Below are 18,714 nucleotides of genomic sequence, written 5' to 3' on the forward strand. Positions count from 1 at the left end.
AAAAAGGCTTTAAGGCAACCTTAGCAGAGGAGGGAAATGTACTACAATGTGCAAGAACCTTTGCACTGAAGGAGTTAGAATGATAAAGGCTCTTCAGAGTGTGAAGAAATGAGCATGGCAGCAAACACACAAAACCAACACATTATGTTTTCAGCCCATGTTTTAAATACCATATGGTCAACTCAAAACTTTATGTGAGTTGATTTACACTTGCTTGCTCTCCTAAGGTTGGCATTTTGCTCTTTCCAGTGAGGCTTAAATGACTGGTATCACTTAAAAGTAGTTTATGTCTGAAGCCTAAGCCAGGTTAATCACCAGATTTATCACCAGGTTAATCATTCATCTTTAAAGATGAATCAAGTTAATCTATCAAATAACTTGATAATGAATTATGTGGAACAACTGTCATAAAAGCATCTACTATTTCCCTTTTTTTTTTTAAATAAGAGAAGACAAATAAGAATGCTGTTTTGCTTGCTAACCTAAGCACACAGAATATATTTAGAAATGAGGAAATGATGGAGAAAAGCACAATGGCCAGCACATGTCATTAGATAATTGCCTTATCTTGCCCTAGATGCTTCACTGTTAAGATGACAGAAATAACTTAATAACGTTTGGTTTCTTCAAGATTCATCTTCTTATGACAGGTCTTCTGTGTCTTTTAAGGTATGCTATGCAAAGAATGTAGCAAAGGCAGAAAGTTTCCTAACTCCATTTTTCTCTCTCTTTTTTCCCAGACTATGTCAGAGAGTCACAATGACCTTGCACAATAGCAGTACAACCTTGCCTTTGTTTCCAAACATCAGCACCTCCTGGATACACAGCCCATCAGAAGCAGGGCTACCCCCAGGGACAGTCACTCATTTCGGCAGCTACAACATTTCACAAGCAGCTGGGAATTTCTCCTCCTTAAATGGTACCACCAGTGACCCGCTAGGAGGTCATACCATCTGGCAAGTGGTCTTTATCGCATTCTTAACGGGCTTCTTGGCCCTGGTGACCATCATCGGCAACATCTTAGTCATAGTGTCATTTAAGGTCAACAAACAGCTGAAGACAGTCAACAACTACTTCCTCCTAAGCCTGGCCTGTGCCGATCTGATCATCGGGGTCATTTCCATGAATCTGTTTACTACCTACATCATCATGAACAGATGGGCTTTGGGGAACTTGGCCTGTGACCTCTGGCTTTCCATTGATTATGTGGCCAGCAATGCCTCTGTCATGAACCTTCTGGTCATTAGCTTTGACAGGTACTTTTCCATCACAAGGCCACTCACCTATCGAGCCAAAAGAACAACAAAGAGAGCTGGTGTGATGATTGGTCTGGCTTGGGTCATCTCTTTTGTCCTTTGGGCTCCTGCCATCTTGTTCTGGCAGTATTTTGTGGGGAAGCGAACTGTGCCTCCTGGGGAGTGCTTCATTCAGTTCCTCAGTGAGCCCACCATCACCTTTGGCACGGCCATTGCTGCCTTTTATATGCCTGTCACCATTATGACTATTTTGTACTGGAGAATCTATAAGGAAACTGAAAAACGTACCAAAGAGCTCGCTGGCCTGCAGGCCTCTGGGACAGAAGCAGAGACAGAAAACTTTGTCCATCCCACAGGCAGTTCTCGAAGCTGCAGCAGCTATGAACTACAGCAGCAAAGCCTGAAGCACTCATCCAGGAGAAAATACAGCCGCTGCCACTTCTGGTTTGCAACCAAGAGCTGGAAGCCCAACGCTGAGCAGATGGACCAAGACCACAGCAGTAGTGACAGCTGGAACAACAATGATGCTGCTGCCTCCCTGGAAAACTCTGCCTCCTCCGATGAGGAGGACATTGGCTCAGAGACAAGAGCTATCTACTCTATTGTGCTCAAGCTTCCAGGACACAGCACCATCCTCAACTCCACCAAACTGCCCTCCTCTGACAACCTGCAAGTACCTGAGGAGGACTTGGAGCCAATGGACATGGAGAGAAATGCCAGTAAGCCTCAGACCCAAAAAAGTATGGATGACGGCGGCAGTTTTCAAAAAAGCTTCTCCAATCTTCCCATCCAGTTGGAGTCCACCATGGACACAGCCAAGACTTCTGATGCCAACTCCTCAGTGAGTAAGACCATGGCCACTCTACCTCTGTCTTTCAAGGAAGCCACACTGGCCAAGAGGTTTGCTCTGAAGACCAGAAGTCAGATCACAAAGCGGAAGAGGATGTCCCTCATCAAGGAAAAGAAGGCAGCGCAGACCCTCAGCGCCATCTTACTTGCCTTCATCATTACGTGGACCCCCTACAACATCATGGTTCTGGTGAATACGTTTTGTGACAGCTGCATACCCAAAACCTATTGGAATCTGGGCTACTGGCTGTGCTACATCAACAGCACCGTGAACCCCGTGTGCTATGCCCTGTGCAACAAAACCTTCAGAAACACCTTCAAGATGCTACTGCTGTGCCAGTGTGATAAGAGGAAGAGACGTAAGCAGCAGTACCAGCAGAGACAGTCGGTCATTTTCCACAAGCGCGTGCCAGAGCAGGCCTTGTAGAAGGAGGTTTGATCCATAGTAGAGACAAAACGCACACATCAACCCACAGACCTTAGGAGAAATAAGGTGAGGGTGGGGGTCATTCCTGGTGGTGATAAAAAAAATTTTTATCATCCACATGTGGAAGAAGCTGCCTGTTTACTGACCCACTGAATAAACTGATTTTAACATAAAAAGTCAAATACCAAGTCAGCAAAAAAAAAAAAAAAAAAAAAAAAAAGCCTACTACTGAATATAAAGAAATTTATTCTGAAACAGACGTCAATTGTTGTTTTGGTTTTGGTTTTGTTTTTTTCTTAAAGAGGAAAAAAAATATTGCTTCACAGCAAATTGATTTGCCTGAGTCTTTTAATTCCCGTTAGTTCTGGAATCGCAGATAAGCCTAGCCTGCCTGGTTGTGCTGTTCTTCCCAAGGATTCCAAGTGCCGACGCAGACCACATGTGGAACACAGTAGGCTCATAAATCTGTGGTTCTGAAATTATGCCGTATGTCGCAAAGCTGAACCTTCTTGTCCCAATAGAGCTTCCGTCCTCTCTTTGATGTGTTGTTGAACTTTATTTGTGGACTTAATTCCTGATTCTTGCAAAATACTGTTTTGTGAGTTGAAGTTTCATACAAATAAAAATGTATAAGTATACATATATATATATATATATATATCTGTGTGTGTGAGTTGCACACACACATAGTGTATATAGTATAATGGGAGGCACTGAACTGGCAAATTATTCCTGCAATATACGCTTTCAGTACTTTGGTAACTGAAGTTCTCTAGGATCCTATACAATATAAAAGTGAAATAAACCCAGTTTAACATTTTTGACACTGGGTCTGTTTTCCACAAACTACCCTGAAGACTATTCAGCAGAGAGCAGCCAGGCCATCCCAGCAGACCTGTGCAGAGCGGATAGCCTCGAGTCAGTCGGGCAGCATGGCTCAGCTGCACTCGGGGCGTAAGCAGTCTCCTTTACTGACCTCTCCACCCACAGAGCTAACTTGGGGCCCCTCTGAGCTAAGGAATGAACCACATCCACAGGTTTGGATTTAGTCACCCAAATCTCAATGTTTCAAAACAAAATGTCTGCAACCTAAACTACTTTGACATCAATCCTAGTGTCATGTTTGAATGTCACACTCAGCAATATATACTGCAAAGCAAAAGAAACACTGGGGTGGGGAGGGGAGGAAGAAAATGTTGTATTTACATTTTTGCTACCTGGCATCTTCTATAAGAAACTAGGGCGACCCCTGTTGCTTAGAAGTGGCCAGGCCTTTCTGGCCTTCTGGCCTTTCATGTGTAACTTTTACCCAGGAATAGATGGACTAGGAAGTGACCTGGCCTCCGAAGAAAGAATTACACTTGGAAAGTATTGCTTCAAATTGATTTCCTTACCTTTTGAAAACTAAGTTTGTATTATCCTTTGAATTGCTCCCAGTGCTCCTTGTTTTCTCCAGGGGATGGGAGGGGTCCTGCTGCTCTCGCTGTTGTCTCACTGCTGCTGTCATTGTAGGGTTCCTCCTTTTCCCTTTGCTGGGGCTGTGTGGGGAGTGGGAGGTGGGGTGGGGGGTGGGAAGGCACGGAGCCCTCTTCCCTGCATCCCGGCATCTGTGTGGTAGGTAGACCCAGAGCTGGGACCCAAGCTGCTTTTGTATTCAGTGTGAGGTGGTGTTTACAGACAACTTTGAGCAGTGGACGTGTACTCAGTGGTGTGTGTGTATCTGATCTATTTAATGTCATGTTATGTTTATATGAAGAAATATTTATGCATACTTCACCAAATGTTTATTTAATGTTGATAAATATGACTTCTTCAGTCATGGTATCCTTTAAAAGTGATTCTTTTAAGCTCCATTTGAGCAGTGAGTCCATTGAGCTTTCCTGTGATGAAGAAGAAGAAGAAAAATGTCATCTTGTTGGCATCTGCAAGTGCCTAGCTCTTTCTAGGTAGTAAAATGTCAACTGTCGCTTCAACATAAATGTTTAAAAGCACTCAAATTAAACCTGATGGGTTCTGAACAAGGCACCCCCATCTTTGTGTATGAAATCATATTACAAAGGGGGAAAGCAAATTGTAAGAATTTTATTTTAATTTTTGGCCCACATTCAACCAAAGAACAAGAAAAACCAGAGACTATTTTCTAATGTGTATAGCAAACTACAGAATGTTATATACCCACTTGTGAAATGTCCAGCAGGTGATTGCAACTATATTGTATTACTCAAATTGACCAGGCACTAGTAAATATGTGAATGCTGATTCAAGTCTCCCAGTAGATCAGTAATCCCCAGCCTTACAGGAAATTTCCACTCTGCCTCTTCTAAAGAGTTGTTCCCTGTTTAAAAAAAAAATTTTTTTTAATTAAATTTAAGAAACAAAGGAACCCTGAGCTTAGATAAAATTTAAAGGATTAATTAGTATTCCATTTAAACATGAGTATCTCCTGGTTCTTGTCCATTTATGAGATGGTAATGATAGAAAAGGAACAAACCCAAGACTCTAGCTCCCCTTTTTTGCTGCTGGTTTTGTAGTATTGTTTTTAAAACCTCTTACAGATGAAAGCTGCTCCTAATTATTAATGGCTGACCCTTGATACAAAGATACAGCCAATTCTCGGGCCCTCTTCAGAAAGGAAAACAAGCAAAATAGACTTATTTGAATATGAAATTTAGAAGTTTCACTGAAAACGTAGTGAGTGTTTGCAACAGAACATTAGTTACACATGCGTTTCTCATAGCACTTGTCGTTACAGGAGGTCAGCATTGACAAAAGATGAAAACATCTTGATCTCCAATCTTGGAACTGAACTGTTTCATCCCACAGTCCCACGTGAATGAGGTTTGCAGTTACAGGATTATCTACTTCAAGTGAAAGCAGGAAATAAAGCATACCCTGGAGACATGAATCTCTCCCCTTCTCCTCACTCCCCTACACTCATTCATATACACCACACACGCACACTCTGTTCACACATGCACACTCTGTTCTCCAAACCTCAATGGATGAACAGAAGTAAGCACCCTTTTCCGTCTTTTTTGACTCTGCTTTCTTTTGCCCATTTTTTGCCCTGTGGCCTTGATGATCTTTCTCCCTCCTGCTTGAATCACCCTTCGTCTCTCAAACTCAACCTTCACTCTATATTGGCTCCATTTTATTCGTATCTCAATAGCTGATAGCGCTAGATTCTAACCAAAAGAAAGCAGACCAAAAGCCACAAGCATCAGACGCTACCATGATTAAAGACCCACAAGGCATATGAACACTCCATCCCACTTCCTGTGCTGCAGAAAGGCAGGTCCTGTGGCTCTGCCAAGAGGGAACAGATGCTCCATGCAGAGGGAGAGAGGCAGGAGGGCTGGATGCTGCTGCAAAACTGGCTGCTTTAGCTCTGTCTTCAGGAAGAAAGAGAGGATCCCCCAGGCTCTGGCCCAGCAGTGAAACCTGATGCAGATGGTAGTGAGACAGAGGAGGAGCCAGGATCATCCAGGGTGTCCTGGGCTTAATTGCATAGAGATGACTCTAACACGGGGACATGTGTCTGCGAGATGGAAAGTCTAGTCTGGCTCTGGTAACGTGTGAGGACAAGTGGGGGTGTGCAATAGAGTAAAGAAGCACTGACCTGAGAATAAGCAGGGCTGACTTCTTGGTCTCTTTTTTGGTCTCCTGTCACCGTTCAGTGCATGTCCTCAGACATGTCTGTCTCTTAACCCAGGCTTTCCCCAGGCTCACACTAAACAATAACACTTATACACCTCTAATTGACTGTTTTTTTCTGTTTTTGCAGTACCAATGAATGAACCTAGGCCTTTCACACCGAGCTACATCTCCAGCCCTTTTTACATTTCTTATTCTAAGACAGAGTTTCACTAAGTCCCAAATTTCCTGGGCTGGACTCAGACCTTGATCCTCCTGCCTCAGCTTCCCAGAGGACTGGGATTACAGACATCCACTACCATGCCTCTCTAACTTACCTTCTGATAGCCAACAGGCCAAAATGAAGGAGTAGTCTGACCTTCAGAGCTACCATAATGAATGTACCATGGAAAATATGGTGAATGCTTGAAATTCTCAGGTTTCATTCATGCATAGAGTTACTCAGATTTTTCAACACAACAAACTCTATCGAGCTCTTGAAATTTGTTGGTAAAGTAAAACTGGAGTTCTATTGTTTAAATGTTCCAGTCTGAAAACTGCACCTGAGCTTGGACAGTCTGAGCTGCTGGGTAGCAGAAGTTTGTTTTGGCTGGGCACATGTCTGTAATCCCAGAATTTATCAATTTAGCAAGACACTGTAAGGTTGAGGGTGTAGCTCAGTGTGGAGACTCTGGGTTCAATCCCCCATGCCACACACAAAAAGTTTGTTATGATTTTGCAGTGGTATTTCTCACAGTAGGACTGAAGTTTAATAGTCCTACTCGAGGTGGTTATCCTAAAAACTAAAAAGCATTTAAAGTTACAGTTTCTTCAAGCTAAATCATCCTACTGCTGCCATCTCCTCCAAGAGTATTTTTCTCCACTGCACTGTGCAGCAAACCTGTCTAAACAGGGATTAATTCCAGTCAATAAGAGTCTAAAGATAGTCTGTCTCCTTTGCCTCTGCACGTCAGGCTCATGTTCTCTTCTTTTGTGTTTGTGACTTTAAAATGCTACGTAAGCAAATACTCCAGACCTGAGAAACAGGTTCTGAGAATGGTAACCCAGTGCTCATCAGGACTAGAGAATTTTTTTTCTGGCTTCAGTGTTGCCATCTGAGAAAGGAGGTTCATGTTAAATAGTAAAGTAAATAAAGAGGGCAAAGTTCATAAAATGGCGATACTCAGTGTAAGTCTGTAGCAACACAATTTTTAGTGGACGAGCTTCCGAATGAGCAGTGCGTGTGCTGTCAGACGTGCATCACAATTCAGAGCTTCACACACAGAGGTTCATAGGGCACTTGGGTGGGTGGAAGTAGACGTCCAAATGCTTTAGTACAGCAATAGGCCTGTTGCTCTACTGAAAACTCAAGAGACTCAGCTCAGAGCTCTGACACTACCCTTCGGAAACGGTCCAAGAGCACCCTAAATAATGACCCAGAGATCCCAGGAGACTCACATCTCAGTTGCACAACATTCTACATGAAAAGCTAATGCAAGAGATAGAAAAGGTAGCCACACTCTCAGCTGGAAAAAAAAGTATTTGTAAAATTTTCCCCATCCAAATGAGAACCCAATAACCCTATCTTAAACTAAAAAGATCATCTCTAGAGTATAAAAGTTTATTATTTTCTTAAAGCCCAAAATACTTGGCAGCTCTGCAATTCACACACCAAACTCCAAACTATTTTCCTCTGAAATTCTGTGAGTTCCTCAATAATGGAAAATGGATCTTTCTCAGCTCTCTGTTTCCCTGTGGCTGGGATACAGCAAGCATTCAATAAATGATCTGGAATGCTTAATGACTTATTGGTGGAACAAATGTTCATCCGAAAGCCGTGCACATCACTGTTGTGCACTGCTGGTGTAATCAGGAGTCATTTGATTGAGAAGGAAAGACTGGTTGGTTCCTAAATATGATTATCTAATTAAATATTACTGAGCAGGAAAGAGAAATACAGTAGCTTAAACATCTGAAGTAGTGAATAATTTAGAGTCTGAAAAAGAAAAAAAAATGTACTCTCTTCAATCCCTAGAACTCCACAACTTTTAAAAGATCAGGCAATAAAGAGAAACCCACTCGGTGCCCGCCCTGCACAGAGAACTGCGGGCCCAAGATTCCGCAAATACAAGTTTCTGTTTATACCAGTGAAGATCTGCGGTGTAGCTTAGAACATCCACATGCCATTTTGCTTGGTGTGGAGAGTTATCAGGAGAGAATCATTTATCCTGTTCTACAAACAATTAAACAAATGTCGTCTTTTATATTTATTTCTTGCCCAAAACACAGCCACTTTCAGCCTCCTGTGTACAGCAATCCAGAGACATTTTTGTAGGGCTTCTGCTTAGAGCTTTGGGAAGGGCACAGTCTAAGCAAGTTCCTTATTGCTTTTATATATGCAAACCGTCACCACATTTGGTGCAGACTTGAGGGGTAATTGCATTGAAAGGAGCTTCCGAGTTGGTGAATCTGCATGATGATTACTGCTGGCAGGAAGCTTTTGGGGACACTTTTGTTTAGAGACTCTCTCACCCTTCTAACTCTGGAGAATGAATATAGAGAAGCCACTGTACAAAGCGAGAGGGGTGTGTATTTGAACTGTAAGCAAAGGGCATGTATTCTATTTGCATTGAAAACAGTGTCCACATCTTTGCCAAAGGCACTGAATTTTACCGTTTTTTATTATTTGCTCATGGCCAGCACTTCCTCAGTAAACCAGTGTCACAATCCATTTTGTTATTTTTCCTACAGACAAGTCCGTCTTCTGTACTGTAAAATGATGCCTGCAAATTTGTGGTGAATATTATTCCCAAGTTTCACAGTGACATAAGTAAATAAAATGATTATTGAACAAAGGATGTTGTTTGCTGTCATTTCAATTCCAAAGTCTATAAACTCTTTATTGAATAAAAAGGTAGCAACTCAGGGGCAGGCTGCCACTTGCCCTGACTTCCCTTTTGTTTCTACGTATTGTAAAACATTCCTCAGCACCATCACTGTCTGACCTCTCCTAGCTGGACACAGTTCATCTTCATGACTTCAGGAGTATGCGTAAACTGCACCCTTCCACACTATAGTGCAAGTGAGGAAAAGTACTTATGGCTACATACACCAAAAAGGAGTCTTCTTCTTTTTGTAAAAAAGAAATGCTTGTCATTTTCCCTTTTCTTAAGTTGGTTTTGTTTGTTTTGAACTCATCAAATATATATTTTCCCACTGGGAAAAAAAACATAAGACTCATATTTTATTGCAATGATTTTAAAATTATAAGTATAGGTAAACTGTCAGTGAGCAAGAGATATGTCTCATTTTTTTAATAGTGTTGGTGATTGAATCTAAGGAGTCTTAAATACACCCCAGCCTTTTTTATTTACATTAAAACAGGGCTTGGGCTTGCCTTGAATTTGGATCATCCTGCCTCAGCCTCCCAAGTAGAACCACTGATAACCCATAATCCTAGCACTCTGGGAGGCTGAAGTAGTAGGATTACAAATTGAGCCCAGCCTGGACAATTCAGTGATTTAGCAACCACCAAAATAAAATATAAGAAAGGAGATAGGGATGTAGTTACAAGCTAAGGCCCTGGGTTTAATCCCCAGTGCCAAAAAATGTCATCTTTTTGATAAATATCTTACTCTTTGCATAATTCTTTTTTTCTTTATAATTCTTAAAAATTATTGCATACTGCTTTGCTTCACTTTGCTTCTCTTCATTCTAGACAGTTCAGTGAATTGATACCTAAATTAAAATCCAGAATCAACGTTTGGACTCATATAATAACATGTCTGTCATGAAATCTTCTCTATGATATACATATCCAGCATTTTCTTCCTCCATCCAAGTGACTAATAATCGTTTCCATTAAAAATAGGGCTGCGGTTTTAAAAGATCTTTCCCTTCCTTTTACCATCAACGTGGATGTAGCCATGGAGTGTACCCGAGCAGTCATGTGGTGTCTCTCACTGCACTGCGCTGACCTTCCACGAGCCCTTCTGCTCCAGGTAACTGACTCGGAACCACTGATTTGTGCTTTGTCTTTGGTCACTGACAGCTACCCAGAACAGTGAAGAGATATGTGGCAAGTTGGCAGCATGTTACATTCACAAATATTCTCAAACACTGAGTTTGAGATTGCTGAAGCCTATGGGATCCTGGCACTAGTTTAGCTCATTAAGTTACTCCCCGCCACCCCGCCCCAGTTCTGGTACTTGAACCCACCGCCTTCACCCTGAGCTGTATCCCCACCCCTTTCTGTTTCACTTTGAGACAGAGCCTCCCTAAACTGCTGCGTAGCCCAAACTGGGCTGGAATTGTCAGTCCTGCTGCAGCCTCCCAGAGAGATGGGATTCCAGGTGTGCGCCACCACACCCACGTTAACCCTTTGGTTAAATCTTTCATCCAAGGTGTAAACAGATGTCTACACCGCACAACTGCCCTCCTGGACTTGCAGAACTGGGGGCCTGCGGGGATCCCGCTGCTGTCGCTGGTCCCACCTGCGGAATCCTTCGCAAGCGCTTGCTGCTGCAAAGGAAAAGAATCGCGAGGCGCGGCCCAAAATCCAAAGGCAGGGACGGAGAGGAGCCGGGAGGGGAGCCCGCGCCCCGGAGTCCGTCCCCCCGCCCCGCGCTGCCCACACGCGCTGCTGTCCACTTCCCACTGCCCCAGACACCAGCCCTCCTCCTGGGTCTGCGCTTCCTGACCTGCGGCCCAAAAGCGTCCCTCCTCCGCTGAGATCAAGTATATAAATTCACGAGTGCTCTCTAACCTGACTTCAGATCCCACAGCTTCTGAAATTAAAAAGAAGAACAATTTGTGTACTGTTAAGCGACCTGCATCTCCCATTAGCTGCCAAGTGGGCAGACTCGGAAAATGGAGCTAACTGTGTAAAAATACACAGAGATAAGACCCTTAAAGGGAAAAATAACTACTTACTTTACTAAGAGATAATGATTTCCTTTTGCTTTATTTCAGCATTCAAAATAAGAGTAAAAACAACATATCCGCAGTCTAAGCAACTGTGGCTGAAAAACCACAGATTCCAGAGTTGAGAGGCTTAATATTCTCCTGCCAAATTTATACCCAGCTTGGGGATTTAGCTCAGCAGCATAAGCGCCTGCTTTGCAAGCAAGCAGTCATGAGTTCGATCCCTGGTACCAATCAAAATGAAAAAGACCAAAAAAAAATTATACCCAGCTAACAGCCCTCCTTCTAGGTTATCCTTGACAACCGGCCACCCAGGTTCTGTGTAAATAACTCCAAAGACAAGAGACTCCTTAGACAAATCAGGCTGCTTTGTGTTTAGACAGCTTTAACTGCTGTGGTGTACTTGATCCTCCAGTTCTAGCTGTGTCCCACACTGGGGTGTGAAATCTCTGGGGTTACTACAGTATGATCTGGAACGCGTTTGCCAGACCCTTGGCTACCCTAGATACCCTGCGCCAGGCCGGTCTGCTTGAAAGCTCCTCACCCTCCCACCTTTTACCTGTCTTGCTACTTTACACATCAGACTTTTTACCCAGCCCAAATTTTACTCCTGTGTGCAAAAAGTCTGGGCAAGACACAGAAAGTATGTCCTGAGAGATATGCTCTTTGGCTACAAGATATCTTGTAGCCAAAAAGCAAACTGAGCTCTAGGAAGAAATACCGAAGAGGGAGGCTTTTCTTTTCTTTTCTTTTTTTTTTTTTTTTTTTTTTTTAATTTTATTTAAGGAGAAAACAGAAAAAGGGTACAAGTTATACAGAATTTCAGAAAAAATAAACAGTAGGAAATCACTAGTTAATTGCATATTGTCATCTTAGAAATAGTTGTTGAAGTTACAAAATTAAAGCATATAGAGGGGACTTTCAAACAGTGAGACTGTAAACAGTTTTGTTCAATAATCCAACAAAACTCAATAATATGGTTATCTATCTTATACACTTAAATATACATGCAGTTATATCTTTTAGAGAACTTTCTTTTCCTTTCTTTTGTACAATGACAATTACACATTTTGGGTTTTATTACTCCCATAGTTCTTATTACTTTTTTTGGAAGAAAGTAAAACCAAATGTGACATACTAGGACAGAGTCAGTCAAATCAAAAGGATGGACATAATACATAATGTAAAAACAAAATACAAGGTGATCAACAATGGTTACCATAATGCCTCTTGTTATCTTAAAAAGAATTGCCTATATCATCAGTTATAATAAAATTGAACAAAACAGTAAAGAATAAGACCAATAAAACCAAAACATTGGAGACATTAGAGGACTTCAAAAGAAAATAATAGTCAACCAGAATAGGCGTCACAGTGGATCTTATTGTCTTCATAGTTGTTGCCTAGACTTTCAAACTTGGTACTATCTAACATAACAGAATAGAGGAAAATAAGTCAAAACAAGATGGTGAGAGCAATACAGAATTTCAAATCAAGTTAATAGGAAATCAAAGTGGGTTACTATAATATATCCTGCTATTTTTTATTTATTTTTCCCTTAATTAAAAGGATAAAAATGAAGTAGATAATTCTTTTCTCAGAGAGTAACTTTATGCTAAGGCTGTGTCCATCCATTTTTTTTTCCAGAGGGATTTGATTTTGGTTTGATTTGGTTTGGTTTTAGTTTTGGTTTTATGAGACAGAGTCTCACTGTGTAGCTCAGGATAGCCGTTGAGTTCACTCTGTAGCCCCAGCTGCCTGGAACTTAAAGTAATCATCTTGCTTCAGCCTCCCAATCACAGCCACCTGTGATTACAGGTGGGTGCCACTACCCTGGGCTTCTACCCATTTATTTATTTACTTGTGAACTAGAATTGAGATGAAATAGTTGTCACAAAAACACACAGGATTATATTTCCTAAAAGTGGATAATTACGGCAGGTTATGTTCCCAACATAAACTAAATGTCTTGGTTGATTAGTTTGACCCTGAGGACTGATTTTTGTCAATAGGATTATAAGATGTGAATTTTGCATGAAATGAATGGTAAAATCTCCAGTATGAGAGTTTGATTAAAAAATATTTACTGATGCTAGACATGGTGGTACATACCTGTAACCCCAACACTCTGAGAAGCTGAGGCAGGAAGATCACAAATTTGAGCCCAGCCTGAGAAATTTAATCCTGCCTCAGAATAAAATTTAAAATGAAAAAATGGGTGGGCAGGTTGCTCAGTGTGAAGACCTTGGGTTCAAACCCAGTATGGAAGAAATTTGTTCATGCACATGCAAGTGCACACACATGTGTGTATTTACTGAACAGAGATAACATGACACATAGGAAACTGAGTTCTTTATGACAAAATTGTTAATAAAATGAGTTAAAATTATTCAAGAGGGATAACCTTTAAAAATACTTCATGTGTACATGGGCCAAAGAAAGACACTGTGTACAAAACACCAACAAACTCCCTCATCCAGTGACCAACCTCTGAGCAGCTATGGACTCTCAGGCTCCCCTACATCTACTCACCTCCACAATGATCTTCCCTGATAACCTCAGCCTTCCTTATCATGCACATGGCAGCGCCTCCCAGAGGAGGAGGAGACATGATTTAACTAAAAGTAAAAGGTGAGTATCCAATGATGTTGAAGACGGCGAGGTGTCAGTGAACGAGACACCAATCACATAGACCAAGTGTATGATATTTGACATACACAGTGGCATCCCACACACAGTAGGCTTTTGTGGTTTTTAGAGAGTCCAGGATGGGGTGCTGTGAAGTGGTTAAGTGGGTCTGAGGCATCTACATCTGCTTCCCCATTCCGGCTGCTCTCAGAGAACTGTGGAGTTTCCAGCAAGCAGGTGGGCGCACACTATCCCCGGAGCCCAGCCTATTTGGGACTCTTGCACCTTCTGGGTGCAGAGTAAGGTCTGGGCGGATCTGGAGCACCTACATCTGCCTCCCCGGGTATCTGAAGGACTGTGGATTTCTCAGCAAGCAGGCGAGCATCACCAGTTCCAGAGGCCCCGTGGCTTGTGGTAAGTGCTCAGTGCACTCTGCCCCAAGCCCAGACTGTTCAGGACTCTCCAGGCTTCCAGGTACAGTGAAGTGGCTAAGTGGGCCACAGGCACCTCACCATTCTGGCTGTGCTCGGAGAACTGTGGAATTTACAGCAAGCAGGTGGGCGCACAGGGTCCCCGGAGCCCAGCTTGTCTGGAACTGTGGAGTTCTAAACAAGCAGAAGAGGGCCACCGGTTCTAGAGGCCCAGCGGCCTGGGGAACTGGGTGCCAAAGTCCCAGGAGCTGCGAACATAGAAGTGGATTTCCAATAGACCCTGAGGAAGCTTTTGAATAACACTTGAAACACAGAAATATAGGAAAATGACAAAACGAAATGCCAAATTACAACCTCAAACCTCCAGCCCATCTCAAGAAACCCTAGGAGTGATGTATATAGAAGAAAATATATGCCATACACATCAAATATCTGACATAAGAGCTACTGAAATAAACAAGCAACTCCAGGAAGCTTTAAAGGAATTCAAACTAGAAATAATCTCCCAGGTAAAAAAGAAATGATAAAAAAATGAAAGAGATTCTGAATATATCTAAAGAAAACACAGTTTAAAAATTGGAGGAAATAAACAAAAAGATAGAATCCCTAGATGAGCAATATGAGAAGCAAACAGAATACATAAGCAGATGCACAGAGATATACAGGAAATAAAAAACTCCACTGAAAGCTGTAAAAACCACCTCAATGAAAGTGAAGATAGAATTTCAGACCCTGAAGACAGGATTGCAGCTAGTGAACAGGAAAGGAAAGATCTTTTAAAAATAAAAAAGAATCAGGAACTAACAATTCAACAACTGCAAGATGATGCAAAGAAAAACAACATAAGATTGATAGGGATTAATGAAAAAGAAGGGGACAACATAAAGGATGTCAAGAGGATATTTAGAGAAGTAATAGCTGAAAATTTCCCAAGCATGAGATCAGAAACCAACATCAGGTTCAGTGAAGCCTATAGAACTCCAAATAGTAATAACCAAAATAAAACTATACCCAGACATATAATAATCACCACCCCCGAAATCCAACACAAGAATAGATTATTAAAAGCTGTCAGAGAGAAAAGACAGATCACTTATAAAGGAAAACCTATCATAAGCACAGCAGACTTCTCAGCGCAAACAATAAAGTCAAGAAGAGCACGGAGTGAAGTATTCCAGATCCTAAAGCAAAATGATTTCTAACCTAGACTGATGTACCCTGCAAAACTATCATTCAAAATTGATGGTGAAATACGATACTTCCATGACAAAGAACAGCTGAAGAACTTCATGAACACCAAGCCAACCCTGCAAAAAAATATTGAGAGACAGTTTAGATACACAAAGGAAAAAAACCACTAAGCAAAGCAGATAATTAAACAGGACAGAAAGATAAAGATGCAACAGCAGAGAGATAACATGTCAACAATAAACCAGCATATGACAGTTATAACCAATAATGTAAATGGTCTCAATGCACCAAGCAAAGGAAAAGACTAGCAGAATGGATCAAGAAACAAAATCCAACCATAGGCTGTTTACAGGAAACCCATCTAGCCCAGAAGGATACTCACAGACTGAAAGTCAAAGGGTGGAAAACAATACTTCACACAACAGGAATCCAAAAAAAAAAAAAAAAAAAAAGCAGGAGTAGCCATTCTGTTTGCAGACAATGTGGACTTTAAACCAAAAATGACCATAAAGGACAAAGAAGGTCACTACATACTCGTTAGGGGAATACTCCAAGAGGAAGAGATAACAATCTTAAATATATATGCACCAAACTCCAGAGTACCCAGTTATATAAAACAACTATTAACAGAAATGAAAACTTAAATTATCAGTAACACAATTGTAACAGGAGACCTTAACACACCATTGACACCAAGGGACAGATCAAGCAGACAGAAAATGAGCAAAGAAATAACAGAACTGAATCACACCTGTGAACAAATAGACTTGATAGACATATACAGAATGTTCCACCCAACAACATCAGAATACACATTCTTCTCAGCAGTACATGGGTCATTCTCCAAAAAAGACCATATATTAGCTCACAGAACATATTTAAACAAATGCAAAAGAGTTGAAGTCATCCCTTGCATGTTATCGGATCATAGTTCTCTGAAATTAGAAATTAATGATAAAAGATACTGCAAAAATCCCACAAACACATGGAAACTGTATAACACACTCTTGAGTAATCAGTGACTCACAGAAGAAATTAAAGAAGAAATTAAACAATACCTACAAAAAAATGAAAATGCAAATACAACTTACCGGAATCTGTGGGATGCAATGAAAGCCATCCTCAGTGGAAAATTTATTGCACTGAGTTCCCACATCAGGAAAACAGAACAAATACAAATAAATAACCTGATGCTACACCTCAAACAGCTAGAAAAAGAAGAGAAAGTCAAGCACAAAGCCAAAAGAAGAGAGGAAATTATAAAAATCAGAGCAGAAATCAATGCAATAGAGACTAAGAAAACAATCCAAAGAATCAACGAATCAAAGAGTTGGTTCTTTGAAAGAAAAATAAAATCGATAAGCTCCTAGCCAACCTTATTTTAAAAAGGGAAGAAAAAGCTCAAATTGATGCAATAAGAAATGAAAAATGTGAAATCACTAAAGACTCTACCGAAATACAGAAGATCATCATCACCTATTTTGAAAACCTCTACTTTCAAAGGTTTAATAACACAGAAGAAATAGACAGATTCTTACAAACATATGAAGTACCAAAGCTAGATCAAGAGGATATAAAACTGCTGAATAACCCAATCTCTATTAATGAAATTGAAAATGTAATTAACTCCCTACCTACAAAGAAGAGCCCAGGACCAGATGGATTCACTGCAGAATTCTACAAGAAATACAAAGAAGACCTAATGCCGACACTCCTCAAACTATTCAATGAAATTGAAAGGGAAGCAATCCTTCCTAAGTCATTCCTGGAAGCAAATATTACTCTAGTACCAAAACCTGAGAAAGACCCAACTAAAAAAGAGAACTATAGACCAATCTCCCTAATGAACACAGATGCAAAAATCCTCAATAAAATATTGGCAAATAGGATGCAGCAAATCATCAAGAAGATTATACACCATGACCAAGTGATATTCATCCCAGGAATGCAGGGATGGTTCAATATACGTAAATCAATAAATGTAATCCACCATATCAATAAAGCCAAAAGTAAGAATCACATGATCATTTCATTGATGCAGAAAAAGCCTTGTATAAGGTCCAACATTCATTCATGATAAGAACTTTACAGAAAATTGGAATAGATGGTCTTTACCTCAATATAATAAAGGCCATTTATGACAAACCAACAGCCAGCACCATACTAAATGGCCAAAAATTGAAAGCCTTTACTTTAAAATCAGGCACAAGACAAGGATGTCCTTTACCACCACTCCTATTTAATATAATACTGGAAGTACTAGCCAGAGCAATTAGACAAGAGAGACAAATAAAAGGGGTAAAGATAGGAAAAGAAGAAGTTAAATTATCATTGTTTGCAGATGACATGATACTCTACATAGAAGACACCCTAAACTCCATTGAAAGACTCTTACATATAATAAATAAATTCAGTAATGTAGCTGGATACAAAATCAATACTCAAAATCAATAGCATTCCTTACACTAACAACAAAATCACAGAGAGGGAAATAAGAAAAACCACACTCTTCACACTAGCAAGCCAAAAAATGAAATATTTAGGAATTACTATTATGAAAGAAGTGAAAGACCTATACAGGGAAAATTATAATACACTTAAAAAGAAATTGAAGATGATCTCAGAAAATTGAAAGACATCCCTTGCTCATGGATAGGAAGAACAAACATTGTGAAAATGGCCATTCTCCCAAAACTGTTATACAGATTCAATGCAATCCCAATAAAAATACCATCAATATACCTTATACATCTAGAGAAATCACTCCTAAAATTCATCTGAAACCAGAAGAGACATAGAATAGCAAAGGCAATTCTAAGCAGCAAAGACAAGGCAGGAGGCATCACAATCCCTGACTTGAAGTTATACTACAAAGCAACAGTAGTAAAATCAACATGGTACTAGCATCAAAATAGAGACGAAGATCAATGGAATAGATTAGAAGATACAACCACAACTACAAACACACTCAATCACCTTATCTTTGATAAAGGGGCCAAACATGTTCACTGGAAGAACAACAGTCTCTTTAATAAATGGTGTTGGAAAAACTGGCTCTCCATTTGCCAAAAACTAAAGCTAGACCCATGCCTATCATCATGTACTAAACTAAAATCTAAAAGGATCAAAGATATGAATATTAAAACAGAAATACTAAATCTATTGGAAGACAAATTGGGTAGAAACCTTGAAGACATAGGGGTAGGTAGAGAATTCATGAACAGGACTCAAACTGCACGGCAAATATTTCCCAGAATCAATAACTGGGACCACCTCTTATTAAAAAGTTTCTGCATATCAAAAGAACTCTCCAGCAAAGTGAAAAGAAAACCCACAAACTGGGAAAAGATCTTAGTGAACTCCCCCTCAGACAAGG

General features: G+C 40.6%; 1 protein-coding gene and 1 long non-coding RNA gene across 6 annotated transcripts in view; one reads left to right on the forward strand and one right to left on the reverse strand.

Moving 5' to 3' along the window:
- Chrm3 (cholinergic receptor muscarinic 3) overlaps positions 1-9,020 on the forward strand; it is a 448,118-nt gene extending 439,098 nt beyond the window's left edge. For 3 of the 4 annotated variants that reach the window (XM_063259678.1, XM_063259679.1, XM_063259680.1), the window contains one exon: positions 741-9,020. In XM_063259678.1, the coding sequence (XP_063115748.1) occupies positions 760-2,532 (1,773 nt within the window). In that variant the 5' untranslated portion in view covers positions 741-759 and the 3' untranslated portion in view covers positions 2,533-9,020. 4 annotated transcript variants of the gene reach the window in all.
- Positions 1-18,714, reverse strand: part of LOC134478541 (uncharacterized) — a 38,016-nt gene that overhangs the window by 9,399 nt on the left and 9,903 nt on the right. Inside the window, exons 2-4 of one of the 2 annotated variants that reach the window (XR_010051250.1) lie at positions 4,712-4,867; positions 4,305-4,412; positions 3,927-4,070 (exon numbers count right to left, since the gene is read on the reverse strand). This is a non-coding gene — a long non-coding RNA (uncharacterized LOC134478541). Of the gene's footprint in view, positions 1-3,926; positions 4,071-4,293; positions 4,413-4,711; positions 4,868-18,714 lie in introns of those variants that run through there. The other variant, XR_010051249.1, reaches the window with a different exon arrangement.

The sequence above is a fragment of the Cavia porcellus genome, unplaced genomic scaffold (assembly GCF_034190915.1).
Source record: "Cavia porcellus strain 051 isolate PalLab524CR breed Dunkin Hartley unplaced genomic scaffold, mCavPor4.1 scaffold_13, whole genome shotgun sequence".
Classification (NCBI taxonomy): domain Eukaryota; kingdom Metazoa; phylum Chordata; class Mammalia; order Rodentia; family Caviidae; genus Cavia; species Cavia porcellus.